The sequence below is a fragment of the Bison bison genome, unplaced genomic scaffold (genome assembly GCF_000754665.1).
Source record: "Bison bison bison isolate TAMUID 2011002044 unplaced genomic scaffold, Bison_UMD1.0 scf7180017864110, whole genome shotgun sequence".
In the NCBI taxonomy this organism is placed as follows: Eukaryota; Metazoa; Chordata; class Mammalia; order Artiodactyla; family Bovidae; genus Bison; species Bison bison.
Genome location: NW_011494682.1, coordinates 1,582,082 through 1,597,065, shown reverse-complemented (window position 1 = coordinate 1,597,065; position 14,984 = coordinate 1,582,082). Strand labels below are relative to the sequence as shown.

The 14,984-nt window shown below is 38.4% G+C and overlaps 1 protein-coding gene across 3 annotated transcripts in view; it reads left to right on the top strand.

Moving 5' to 3' along the window:
- SLC4A4 (solute carrier family 4 (sodium bicarbonate cotransporter), member 4) overlaps positions 1-14,984 on the top strand; it is a 364,017-nt gene that overhangs the window by 324,782 nt on the left and 24,251 nt on the right. For all 3 annotated transcript variants that reach the window (XM_010839087.1, XM_010839088.1, XM_010839086.1), the window contains exons 18-20: positions 1,531-1,692; positions 10,854-11,032; positions 12,184-12,256. In XM_010839087.1, coding sequence (XP_010837389.1) covers positions 1,531-1,692; positions 10,854-11,032; positions 12,184-12,256 — 414 coding nt within the window. The remainder of the gene's footprint in view (positions 1-1,530; positions 1,693-10,853; positions 11,033-12,183; positions 12,257-14,984) is intronic.

Sequence of the window (14,984 nt, the reverse complement as noted above, 5' to 3'; positions counted from 1 at the left end):
TTCCCTGATTTTGTTTCTTTTCCCTTATTCTATTTTGTCTTATCTCCGAGTTAGTTTTGTATAGTTACCCATTTCTTTATGTTATAAATGGTCTCTTGGTATATTTATAACCAATGTACATTTTATCTATTTTTTCACTAAAATTAAATGCCTGACTAGAACTAAATGCAAGGTTCACATTATACTGATTTTGATTGAAAATATACAATTATAAAATCTGTTTTATCTAGAGTATTTAAAATATCCCAAACATTTTAAAACAACTTGTAACCTTGATGCATATAATAGTTCTAGGATGTAATGTAACTATTATCATCCTGATTTTGTGAAGTTGAGATTGAAGCTTATAAAAATTAAACTATCCAAGGTTACATTACTAATTCAGTGCTGTTTTCCTGCTACCAAACAACTTGCTATAACACACATGTTTCTATACAAAGAAGATGTGAGAATTATTCATTTTATAAACTTGTTGGTATGTGAAGACCTAATGGGTAAAATTTACATTTCAGTCATTTTTTAATATCCCTGTCTAAATTTTCCATTTTAAGTCTTTCACTTATTTTCTAGAACACCCCTAATGTTTCTCTTCATCCCTGATAACCATATATTTGCTAAGAAAAATTAAACTAACAGCAGTTTTAGCTTCATGACTACCTAATGAGAAAGGAATATCAGTGTTATAGCAAAATTTTTTTTTTGCATTTTCTCTGCCATTAGCAAAGATAAGTTCTCATTTATTCAGTTATTTAAGTCAGCATTTATTGAATGTTTGCTTTAAGTCAAGCCTTGTACTAGGGATTTGAAATACATTGAAGGGCAAGACAGAGTTCCTTTCTTTCTAAGCTCACAGCCTGGTAAATGTAGTAAAATGTGTATAGGTTCAGTGATGGGGTTATGAGCCAAGCGAAACAGAAATATCTTTAGGAGAAGTGAGGATTTCTCAATAGTAAATGTGGAGAAAATAATTCATAGATAGGATTCTATTTTAGTTTATTTGTATTGTTTAAAATTTGGAAAAGAATAGGAAAATAAGAAAATAAGAAATACTTAATATAACTTTAAATATTTGCAGCTTTTAATGTATTAATTATGAAACCATTTCAATTTGGCAGTAGTAGACATAACTTCAGTGCAGTTGCTAAAACTTATGGACAAAATTCAAGATCACTTTGTAGTTTCTTGCCTCCCTCATTACTGAATATTGCATTTGGGTTTTTCTTATGGCTGTCCCTTAAATCACTTTCTTCCCTCCTGAGTCTTATCTTCGATCATCCTGATCATGCAAAATGACATTTACTTCTTTTCCATCACCCTATATTCTTAGTTTTCCTTCATTTAAAACATTGCCTAAAAAATAACCTCCTTTAGGAACTTTTTGGTGAATAATCTTTGTCTAACCTATCAGTAAAACTGTTTCTGTTTTTTAACACGTTGACTCTCCAAATACAAAACTGTCGTCCCCACTTATTTTTCATCATGGAGTATGTATTAATATTGTTTCAAATAATGTCTTCCCTCTTCTTCAAGCCAACGAGTCCAAACCGAGGTTGGTTTGTTGCACCGTTTGGTGGAAACCCCTGGTGGGTGTACCTTGCAGCTGCCATACCTGCTTTGTTGGTCACCATCCTGATTTTCATGGACCAGCAAATCACAGCTGTGATTGTAAACAGGAAAGAACACAAACTCAAGGTAATGTTCGTAACAACAGCTATCATTGCCTTCTCCTTTCTTTGTAAGTACTGCTTAAAAATACCGATTACTTCAAAAGCAAGATAGTTTAATTGGCATGTTATTTAAGACTTGACAGAGTCGTAGATCACCCTGTGTGGACACATGTCCTCAGTGTACTACTTTTGGAAGACCTTATTTAATCCTGGAAAAGATTGTTTCAAATCATGTTTTCTTCACCACTGGAGAGGGCAGCATTAACTATTTACCACTAAGCCACTGTTATCCTTCTGATTTTAACTTGGTAACTGTCCTTAATGAAGGCAAAGACAAATGCTTTTTCTAAAAAACTGTTGAAATAAAGTGTGGGTTTTCTTCAACCTTTGCCAGAGTTAATTGGTCAAAATAGTCACAGTGTCATCCTCCATTCAAGGAGGTGCGGATGGACTCTGCTGTTTGATGGAGGGATGGTACTGTTACCTTGCAGGACAATATGTGGCAAAGAAGATGTTGTTGATTGCTTAGACGCTTGATGGATATAGTGTTCATACTTTATATCCATCGATATATTTTTGAGGGGGTGGTGGTAAGACTAATTCATGGAAGGCCAGGATAACTTTACACTGTGTTTTAGGCTTAGAGTTTTCCAAACTGCAAAGGTAATGGGAATGCCAGCCCCAAACTCAGTTGTAGTTTTATGGTTAGGAATATTTTTAGAGATTTTTTGTAATGGCATTATATCTAGTGGCAAGGCAAAAAGTAGTATGTATCTTCACTGTCTTTCTCTCTGGGGGGGTGTTTTGTTTTTTTTCCTAGTTGACCAAATGGCTATACTGTGTTTAGAGTATCCTAGTTTTATTTCAGGGGATGTCTCCCATCTATACCCTTCCCCTCATGTGTCCCTAGGATTGGTGTTCAGTCCCTAGGATTCAGTCATTCTAACTCATGCCTGAGCCCCGCAAAGATTAGCCCAGTGTTATAGGGCAGGCTCAGGCTCTTGGGTTTACTGATGTGGTAGATTTATTCTTTCTTGCTGCCATTATTTTTTGTTTCCAGTATTTCTCTTACTTTCTGACAGATAGACCATGATTTCTATGAGACATTTTCTGTATTTTGCTGAGCATTTTTAGATGTTCTGTACTGGGAGGCATTTTGGTCTTTGTTTAGTTTGAAAGGCTGGAAATGGATGTTGACTAATATATTTAATTCCTAAAATATTTGGAAACATCTTCTTACTTTTCAGATTTAGTTGGTCAGATTTGGTATGTATCCTTGAAGGCAAATGCCTATTCTTTTGCCCATTAAGTTTCCTTACTAATAAATGCAGAATTTTGAATTTAGCAAGTTTAGGGTAGATAAAATATTGAAATTTTATTCTTCTATTCCCTGTAGAAAGCATTGGAAAATCAAGGCATATTAGGATTTACCTCTTAAAATAGGAGCTGAATATATTTTAAAAATGTTTTCATCACCATTGGAATTGCTTATTTGAAATCTTTCCTTTGAATGACAATAGTTCTAGAATAAGTGCCAGTGTTTTGACACAAATCTAAAGATACCAGTGGGACCATGATCATGAATTGAAGGCTTCTCACTCTGGATATTGTTATGTTCAGATTTTGTTTGGAAAGAGGCTGTGGAATGTGAAAATTGAAAATTCTGTCTAAAACGATACAGAGCCCTGACTGCTATGAAATTGATTCGAAAGAGAAACCTGAAACAGTGAGGGAGATGGAGGCATTGCGATGTGAAAAGCAGCATGTTCGGGGGTGGTATTTGCTTTGGCTCTGAGTCCAGTGGCCCTGGCTGGCTGATTGCTCTGTTTGGAATGGGACCCACCTTTCCATTGTGCAGATCAGCTCTGTACTGATGAGGAACACCAAGGCACTTGGCTTTTTGTGGCCATCATTTTGCTTAGTTATGTTCCACATTATTCCTGCAGTGCACTCAAAAGCAAACGAGCTTCAGCAAGGTCATAACTTCTTCAAGGATTTTTCCCTGAGTCATTGGCAGAAGCAGAAAGAGTTTGAGCTTCAGACCTCAAAGCAAGGCATACTCCTCAGAAGGAAAGTGATCTTAAGTGTAAAGATAGGACGTGGGAGGGAAAATCATTTGGAATCAGTATCCAGAGATAGGTATTAGATCATTGTAGCAATAAATTTTCTCTGATATACTCTATGGTAAAACCTTTAATTTGACTGTGTTTTCTTGAATAACTACAAAAGGTGCCCTGTTTTACCTTTTTCCTTTCTATCCCTTCTCTCATACCTTAGACTCAGTGCTTTAATCTCATGTCTAGACTATTCTAATGGTTTAACCATGAGTTAATGACCAATCTCCTTTGTGTCATTTCAAACCCTGGAACTTTTTTTTAAAACTTTGCTCTAATATGTCAGTCCTATAGTTCTAAACGTTTATGCACTTTATTTCCTCTAAACCTTTCCCCCTTGAAGAATGTCCATTTGCCCTAGCTTGGGATTTAAGTGATATGATCTCACCCGAAATTTAAAATGATTCTGCGTACTATACAATGTACTGGTCAGATGAATTACTGGCATCAAATCTGCCAGTTTCTTCTGCTGGTTATTCAAACTTTCCTCTCCGCTGCTCAATGATTACCACCTATCAAAATCATCTTCATCCTTGTAAAAACTTGTCAGTGAAATCTTCACTCATAATTTAATTTCTATTACATGATGTAATCATATATGCAATATGTAATTTCTATTACACCTGTTTTTGCTCTTATTATATTTGTACTACTCTGTGCATTGGTCTTCCCTGGTTTCTCAGTGATAAAGAATCTGCCTGCAATGCAGGAGATGCAGGTTTGATCCCTGGGTTGGGAAGATTCCCTGGAAGAGGAAATGGCAACCCATTCCAGTATTCTTGCCTGGGACATCCAATGGACAGAGGAGCCTGGCGGGCTATAGTCCACGGGGTCATAAAGAGTCAGACACTGCTGAGAAACTGAACACACACATGCATGCTATACATTGGTCACATAATATCTCGTGCAGTAGTTTTTTAGTATAATTTCCTTTTTTTTTTTTTCTGAGCCAAAACATTTTCAAGGCAAGGACCATGTTTTAGTCCTTTTTCCAGCTCTCATGTGGCCCATCACACTGATTTCCATAAGGTAGATATACTAAACACTGAAGAATTTTGTTATCTGGGGCCGCATGGTCCTCAGAGTTGTTGTACTCAATGTGTAAGGTGGGTAATAACCGAGACCCTTCTAACCCATCTCTGGTTCTCATAGGGAATGTGAGAACTTTAATATTAGTCAAAGCCCTGTTTAGATGTCATCACTGCAGGAAGATTTTGTAGGTTCACACTAGATACACTTAAACATTCTGTACTCTTGGGTGTCTTTTTCAGACCTCTTTGAATCTCGGTTTAGAATACATTAGAATTTATGTACAAATCTGTGTCCCTTCCCTTGGTGGGAAGAACTGTGTCATGGTTCTCAGTGTCCTCATAAACCACCTTGCTCTCTGAATCCAGAGCGGCTTTTAGCATGAATGTTTATTCTGCATCTTTTCATGTGTGTGTACTGCCCCTGACCCCTTTGTTATCATCTCTGTACCAAATACACTGTTGGGCTTGTCATTTCCCCTCAGAGATTTCTTATTTCTGTGGATTTACTCCTGAATGACTGGTGTTCTCTGTTTGCAAAGTACATATAGTATCAGAAGGAAGTGAAAGTTTCAATGCCTATCTTTGTACTTAAAATATTCTCCAGTTTAAGAAAGCAGAACATCCTTTGGGTTCATATCCATGAAGATAAAGACTTTTATACACTTTAGAGGACAGACTTAACCTTTTTTGAGCTTACTGAGTCCTTGCTATGTATAAAACACTTGCATTAGATATTAAAGATTAAAAATTGTTCTCAGTCATGGTCTCTACCCTGAAGGAGTTTCATGGATTTCCCCTCTTCACTACTCATATCCACCGCTAGGCTGAAACTGACCTTGTATTTGTATCTTGCACAAACAATAAGTTCTTTTCTTCCACCTCTGGCTTCAACTAATAATCTATAAACCTTTCAAGTGGAGGTATTCTGTCTTCTTGTTTTTATCTAACATAAGATCTAGCATAGGTGTCCAATGAATGTTTATTTAAAAAATAGTTTTCTAAGCAAAGATATGAGCAGATGCAAAGGCCCTGGGGTGAGGAAGAGCTTGGTGTGTTGGGAAACAAGTAATAAACTAGTGTGACTAGAGCCTCTGGGAATTAGTGTTTCAAGATAAAGTCAGTAGGAGTGGGGCCAAATTACCATTGAACAAACACTCTCATCTTCAGCATTATTGTCTTTCTGAACTATTCTTTGTTGGTCGTGACCATCTTGTGTATCGTAGGCTATTTAGCAGCATCTCTGGCCTCTATTCACTAGATGCCAGTCGCACTCTTTCTCCCAAGTTGTTGTGACCAAAATATATCTCCAGACATTACCACCTGTCTTCTGGTAGGCAAAATGGTTATGGTAAGAAACACTGATATAGAACACTGATGTAAGAAACACTAATATAGGAGAATTGTACAGTGCTTAGGTGTTAGAATCTAAGTGAAACAAGAAGCCACTAAGGGAAGGACCATACAGTGACTGAGATTTTAGAGAGATTACTCTATGAGGAGAGTGAACTCTCAGGGACAAGTATAAAGCAGAGGTTTCTGTGGCTAGAGCTGTATTGAGGGTCGAGGGTTGCTGAGTGAATGTGAAGAAAGCCAGGAATATGAAGAAGGCAGTGGCACTAGGGATGAGGGGTAAGGAGAAGATGACACGTGGCATTTTACAAAAATGCTTCCCATTGCTCTTATAATTAAAACTTCCAAAGTCTTTAACAAAACATGAAAGTTCTTAACTCTTTTAGCCTTATTTTATACCTTTCCCATCTCCTTCTAAGCACCAACTCAATTTTCTCAAAATGGCAGCCCATTTGCCTGTTGTTTTCCCCCTGATTCCCTATATCTTGTCTTCCAGCTGGTTATGATTCATGTTTTAGGGCTCAACTTAGATACCACCTCCCATGTAAACCATCCCTGATTTTAAGCTGAGTTGAATAAAGGTGCTCCCCGTCTCATGGCATCGCAACCTCACCCTTACTATAGACCTTTAGCACTGTGGTATTGAGAATGCCTGTTGATTTTGCCAACTCTTTTATTACTCTATAAACCATTTGAGGACAAGGACTGTGTATTAGCTGTAATTATATTTCTAGGATCTAGTAGAGTGCCACTGAACAGATGCATTAACATGCATTCATTTATCCAACGAACATTAATCTAGTGTCCACTCTGTGGTGGGCTCTGTGTCATGTGCTGGGGTTTCAGTAGTAGAGAAAACTTTGCATATGGTTCCTGTCCTCATGGATCTTCTTGTCCCTGAGGGAGAGATGTGTCATTCCAATAATCAATCACATTGTAGCATTGCAGAGAAGTATGAAAGAAGGGGAGGGTGCTTGAAGAGTCTGTAAGAGAGGGTTTGATCCAGTCCAGAGGTACTGAGAGTTCCAAGGTAGCAGCACTTACACTGAGATCTCACAGGTCATCAGTAGGATTAGCTGAGCGAGCCTGGGTAGTAAGAGGAACACAGGAGGGCACAGGACTCATTATGTAGGAACAGGCTTTACAGAGCCGGTAACCTGCTGAGAATGAATGACTTAAATAATTGAGTGTGGCTGCAGTGAAAGAAGGAGGGTTGGGCCTGGAGAGAGAACAATGTGGAAACAAACCAGGTAGGGCCTTCGGGTCAAGTTGATGGTTTTCCCTTCCTTTTAAGAGCATCAGGTACTCTCACCTGGTTGAGGGAAAAGAAGACTTTTTGAAGGGGGTGATGTCAAGAGGCAGGGTAATTATGTATCTATAATAACTTTGTCCCAGAACTTTTATTTGTTCTGGTGGTTTTGCAGTTACCTTTGTATTCTACTTTCTACAGTTCTCATTCCACCCTCTTTAGTATTATGTGGTTCCTTTTTGCTCGTCTCTTGGATATCTAGTTCAGACTTGTTTTACTTGAAATAGTTTAAGAAACCATGGAGGGACTTCCCTGGTGGTTCAGTGGTCAAGAATCCACCTGTTGAGATTCCTGGTGTGATCCCTGATCTGGGAAGATGCCACATGCCGAGGGGCAGCTAAGCCCATGTGCCACAGCCACTGAGCCCACACTCTAGAGCCCAGGCCACTCAATAAGATAAGCCACTGCAATGAGAAGCCCATGTACTCCAACTCAAGAGTTAGCCCCTGCATGTCACAACTAGAGAAAGCCCATGCAAAGCAATGAAGACCCAGCACAGCCAAAAATAAATAATTTTCTTTCTTTAAAAAAAAGGTTAAGAAGCTGGCTTGATTTAAAAGGAGAGAGAGAGAAAGCATGGGGTAGCTCACCTCCATGACTTTTTCTGCAACCACTATTCATTTGACCCAGTGTGCACATCCTTAGGTTATTACAGTTTCCATGGTGACAAGATATTCTGCCCATCAATTACCATGTTGGTACTCCTAATATAGTCTTGAGTGATTTAGTCTAAATAAAACTTGTAGCTATGTGATATTTCCAGATGTTTTCCACCTTCCCCTTACCGCAACAAAAGGTTCACATTTATGCCAATCAGCAAGTAAGTTTTAATTTTTTGTATTGCTAACTAAGAGTTTATATTTGCCACTCAAAAGAATGTACACATTCTACTTGTCATTCACTTTTTAATAAACGTCAGTTGAGCATTGACTATACATCATGTTCTCTGCTTAGGTATTCAGGATGCAGTCCAGTTCCTCATGTTACTTATAGTCAAATGTCAAAGACAAATAAACACACCTACAATTTCAAAACAGCATGATGAATGCCATGATAGAGGAAAGCATAAATTAACAGGGAACCATTTAAGTCTTAAGAATGAGTAGGACTGAGCCAAGGGAAGAATATAGACTTTTCTAGGGAGGGATGTCAAAGACGCCAAAGGCATCAGTAAGACATATTTGAGGAATTGGTTGAAAGTGGCTGTAAGATCCAAGTAGGAGAGAGGTCAAAGATGAGGCTGATGATGTGAACAGAAGCCAGATTGTGAATGGCCAACACACCCACAGGCAGAAGTCAGCAAATCCTCTATGTTCCACCTCAATATAAAGCCAGAATTCACCCAGCTTTTACTCTGTTCACTGGTGCCCCCCTGATTCTAACCATGACAGTCGCTTGCACGGGTCATGGCAGCAGCCTCTTCATGCTTACTGTTCTCTTCTGTCTGCTCCTAATACAGCAGCCATGGCATTTAGAACGTAAGCAAGTCATGTCATTCTTTGCTTTAAAACACTACAGTGGCTTCCCGCAGTATTCAGCCTCCAAATCCAATTTCAGTTCTCCTTAGTGCTTTCCACTGTTTTAGATACTGTATAGATTACTTGTTTATGTTGTTTACTGGTGTCTCCTTTGGTAGAATGGAAACTCCACTAGTGCAGGAATTTTTATCTGGTTTATTTGCAAATATGTCACCAACACCTAAGCCTGTGTCTGTTCATAAGTTGGCAGTCAGAGTTTGTTGACAGAGTGAATGACTGAGACCCCCAGATGTAGCATATATTCACCTCATTAGTCACTACCTTGCCCTCCTCTCCCCTACCTTAAACTATTCCCAGTTCAAACCCTTATGCTTTGTACTGCAATGAACTGGTTTTATGAATATATATTACCCTATTTGTCTCTCAAGGAGGCTTTCATTCTTAGCTAAACCTGGACAAAGTAAAAATATGCTTTTCTTTCTTGGGTCAGTTACCCTTCCCTGTGATGAGTTCTCTGAGAACATTAGACCCATGGGTGCAAGCCAGGGGTAAAATCTTGGCATTTCGGTGAGAAGAGAGTAGTGTTCGGAATAATGTAACAGGATCTGAATGATAGCAGTCACCGGGTTCCCAGTGTAAAGCCCACTCTCATTTTTTACAGTCAGCCTCTCCATTCCCTCAGGTTGCTCACACACTGGCTTTTGGTGCTGCTGCTCCCATGCTGTGAAAATGGACTGCTCTGTTTTCTCAGGCTCCATAGGGGGGTTAGGCATTTGATTTCTTCACAAACAGAGCAGAGAAATATAATCATAGAATAACATCGTGGACACATTTAACAATATTTATTTAGTGAGTAAAAGAGCTAGACCTTTTGTTACATCGTCTGCTCTTCCAGTCAGTAAATGTTATTGTGACTCTCCGGCAGTGTTTGAAATCAGCCTGTTCTTATTAAGGGGGTATAATTACCTTAAGTGTAATGTTTCATAGGTTGTTAAACCATTATTTTCTTGTACTATGAAAGGTGAGAAATCGTCTTTTATGTACTTTTTTGTCTTTATTTTTTAATTGAAGTATAGTTGATTTACAATGTTGTATTAGCTTTAAGTGTTCAGCAGTGATTCAGTTTTTCATATTATATATTTTAAAATATATATATACATATATATACAAATTTTTTTCTTTTTAAGATTCATTATTTGTGCTATATAGTCAGCCACTGTTGGTTATCTACTTTATATATATTACTGTGTTTATGTTAATCCCAAACTCCTAATTCCCAACTCCCATTTTTCCTTTGGTATCCATAAATTTGTCTTCTGTGTCTGCGAGTCTATTTTTGTCATGTAAATAAGTTGTTATATCATTTTTTTTAGATTCCACATAAAGTGCCAAGGTTGCTTTTCTTAAGGTTGCTTTCGGATCTCTAGTCTACATGTGCTGAGTACTCTCTGAGTGAACAGCATACTGTTAAGTAGTCAAGCAAAGAATGCATTGCATCTGTTTCTAAGGAGCTTATTGTGCTTATGTTAAAAACCAGTATCACTATTGCTGCTATCATCATTTATTGAGCTCCTACTCTATAACCATCACTACCATTTACGCTCCCACAAGAAACTTTGTCTCAGTTACTTTATTAGAGGATCTCAGTAGCTCTTCAAGGTAGTTGTACATTTCTATTGTTCAAATTATGTGATTGGATGCAGAGAGGATAATTAACAATAAACAAGCAAGCTCAAGGACGTATATCATGTGACAGCTTTGCATTTAATTATTGAGGGATAGCATGAGGAAGATGAAGCCTCATTCAAGGAGCTCACCTTTCAGTAGATACGTATTCCAAGCAGAGTGCATTGGTTACTTTTGGTAATCTTAACTCCTATCTGGATTGTTACCTCTTGCTGCAGAAAGGAGCTGGATATCACCTGGATCTCTTTTGGGTGGCCATCCTCATGGTGGTGTGCTCCTTCATGGCCCTTCCGTGGTATGTGGCTGCTACTGTCATCTCCATCGCTCACATCGACAGTTTGAAGATGGAGACAGAGACTTCTGCACCTGGAGAACAGCCCAAGTTCCTAGGAGTGAGGTATGTTAAATCAGAAAAAAAAAAAAGGCTCTACAAACCATGCCATTCACACATTTATGTGTCAGGCAGGAGATGCGCCAATGTGGAGGAGAAAGGACTGGTGACGAATGATTTATTCTGGACTTGCTATTCTAGAAAGGACTAAGTTTTCATTTGAAAGAGAGTCTTCAACAATTTCTTGAGTTCACTTCTCAAGTTACATACATTTCCTTTGATTAGCAAAGAGCTAAAGGCTGCAGAGTAAAAACTCAAACAGGTCATTCAGTTTCTTCAACACACAAGTAATTTTGGAGCTGTGGTGTGTACTATATCACAATCATAACTAAAGGCTAAAGCCTTTCATTTTTCAGCTCTGTTGAGACTTTCTAAAACTCTTGAGTCTGCTTATGACTTTCAAGATTCTATGAAAGGAAAGGAATTCTTATTTTCCACTTAATTTTCTGTCTCATAAGCACTGAGAAACCTTGACCTCCAGCTGATCAATCTGGGTAGCCATGAAGGGCTTTTATGAGACCTTTATACTCTACTGTGTATTTTTCACAATGGACTCTGCTCCTAAGTGCTCGAGTGACTAGCTCACATGACCGGGCCAGCAGTTCCCACACCACAACAGTGGGTGATTCTTTTTTGGGAGCTGGGGGAGGGGATTGTTGTATGGGAATCATATTTGTTAAAAATTACTTTTGTTGTTGGTTGATTTGGAAATGAGACTGATGGGATTTATTGCATTTGGGAAATTCCCTGAGCTGATGTTAATTAGAATGTGGGGCAATGTAATAACTGTCTCCTGTGAAGGAAGGTGTAATTATATAATGGTACAACTTGTTTTAAAAATAAGGGTTTCATATAGGTCAGTAACTGACCAAGAGCAAGCGATTTTTAAACCCTGATTCTAAAAAGACAAAGGATTTAGCAGAATTACTTTTTCCCTTGATGAATTCAGATCACACACTGCACTAGTTTTAAGAGAATTTTATAGTTCTATTGAGCCTATAAGCTGTCCTTGAGGTGTTAATTGCATATGATATCCACACCTTTGTGAAATATCGATTTGGTCAATGTAGAGTCTTTTTTTTTTTTTGAAGGTGAAAAGACAAGAGCATGTTTATGAAAACAAGAGGTAGATTGGTAATCTTTTGATTTGGTTTCAGGGAACAAAGAGTCACTGGAACCCTTGTGTTTATTCTGACTGGTCTGTCAGTCTTTATGGCTCCCATCTTGAAGGTAAATATATAAAATACTCGCCTTGTCCTCCTTCTCAGAATACTGACAGATAACTGGGTATGTGAAGAGTAGAATTCTCCAGGAAGTATCAGCGAGTTTCTTACCACATGCATAACACACTGAATGAAGCAGGGATCAGGTAGAATGAAGACTTTAAAACCTTTCATCTTGATCTCCTCACTCCTTCATTCCTTCTATTATTATTATTGTAGTAGTTTGGTTGAACCATATTAAATTACCACTATTCAAATTTTTTGACCTATGGCTAGGGCAGTTTCATATAGTTCACTTACTACCTGAACTCCACTCCCAACATTTTTCACTCTCCTGGTCTCTCTGCATCTTTTCCTCCCATCACTTCCCATTTACTTGTCTTTAAATCATACCCTCCCTTCCCACATTAGACTCCTGGATAACATGAATGACTCAGGATGATTATTTTGTAATTGTTCTCTTATTCTTAGTGATTGCTGACTGTTTCTGTTTTCTTCAAATCACAAGGCCTAATGTCCACAAAGAGAGACTGAAATTACTGATTTATAACTGGAAAACTTTAGAAATGAACTTTTGAGGAATAAAAATGATAGGTTATTTAGAAAGTTAGGGTCAATATGCAGGTTTGATTGATGGGGTGAATGTCTCTTTAACAGATAAATATAAACTGTATGTGAAGTGGAGATGGTACTAAAAAGCCTATTTAGAAGTGGAGATGGTACTAAATATATATATATATATAACATGAAGTTTCCCGTTTTCTTTTGCAACACAAATGTTTTATTCTTTTTTATTATAGAAACAGTACTTGCCAGTGATTGATAATTTGTATCTTATGCTTGGCATTACAGTACAAAGCATGAATCACCTATGGACCTAATAATAGCTGTCAATAACCACTGTTAGCAGTATCCTTCCAAATTTTTCTCTGAAAATTTTTGTTTGCTTTTAAACAATTCTAATTTTTAAAAAGGTTTTTTAAATGCTTATTTAATTATACAAGTAATGAAACAGTGCATTCTTGTAAAGAATTCAAACAATACAGAAGTACAGGGAAAGGCAAAATTTCATTTCTTTCAAGTTCACACATTTATATGACAATTGCCAACTAGATGAATTCGTGGAACGTAGAAATATGATCTCAAAGCTAGGACTGACTTAGCTGCTGCTAAGTCGCTTCAGTCATGTCCGACTCTGTGCTACCCCACAGACGGCAGCCCACCAGGCTCCCCCGTCCCTGGGATTCTCCAGGCAAGAACACTGGAGTGGGTTGCCATTTCCCTCTCCAATGCGTGAAAGTGAAAAGTGAAATGAAGTAGCTCAGTCGTGTCCTACTCTTAGCAACCCCATGGACTGCATGCAGCCTACCAGGCTCCTGCATCCATGGGATTCTCCAGGCAAGAGTACTGGAGTGGGTTGCCAGGACTGACTTTACCTTCGGAATAATTAGATTAATGCATACAATATGCACAAAACAGTTTGTAAACAGTAAAATACTTAAGTTTTCCTCTTTTGCCTTTTATTTCCACAATATCAGTTAACTCGTGTAATTAATTTTTGACTGGAATGATGAAGGAATATGTATCTCATGTACTGTGTGGGGAAGTAAAAGTAACTGCAGGGAATTTGTTTCTGGTTACATAACAGAGGACCGTAAAAAAGGGCAGGTCTTATGTTCTGTGGGGACAGAGGGAAATCTAATGTCACTTTGCCAGTGCAGAGCAAGTTGTGGGGGAGATTTGAGTTGTTGTGAGTTTCATAGCATCAAATTCTCTGCTGAAGTGCTGTGTGTTCTCTGTCGCCCCATAGACCCCAGCACATCAGCCGGTGGAAAGTCTAATGACAGTTTTTTCCCACATGGCCAATGGACATGGTCATGTGGACAGGTCAGCTCTTAGATCACTGAAGCCTCAAGTTGTGGAAGGCTCTACTAGGAACTTGCCCCTGGAACCCCTGAAGGTGGACTCGCATCATATGACACATCTGCAGAGTTTCTTTTCTAGGATCTGTTAGTACGTAGCCACTAGTGAAAATAAGTCAAAATGTTCCCGTCAGTTCCTATGTACTCATCACCACCCACTCTTTTTTCTTTTATTTTTATATAATTTCTTTTCATGAATGCAGTATAAAATCCTAACTCAAAAAAGTCAGATGTGTTTAAATTTTTTTTTTGTTATAGCAGATTGGCTTTATCTTGGAGAATCTGTCAACTGAGTAATCATGCCTGATTCCAAAGGGACACAGAGAACAAACAGTGTATAAACTGCTATTTTTAGGAAGAAATGCAGGGTCTCTTCCTAACTCTTTTCTCACCCAAATATGGCTGCAGAGACGTTAAAGCTGAAAGAACTTTATTTCTTCATTTTATGCTGATTCTTTTTGTTCCTGATTTGTAAAACATGTTACTATCTACAGGAACAGATTACAACGCAGAGAAAGGAGTGATATAGGTATAAGGGATCACTGAGCATAAGCTTGCTTTTCCTTTGACCTTCCTTAAGTACTCATGTTCTGGCTCCCCCTCATTCGGGTACTAGTATCCATCAGATCAGATCAGATCAGATCAGTCGCTCAGTCCTGTCTGACTCTTTTCGACCCCATGAATCGCAGCACAGCAGGCCTCCCTGTCCATCACCAACTTCTGGAGTTCACTCAGACTCACGTCCATCGAGTCAGTGATGCCATCCAGCCATCTCATCCTCTGTCGTCCCCTTCTCGTCCTGCCCCCAATCCC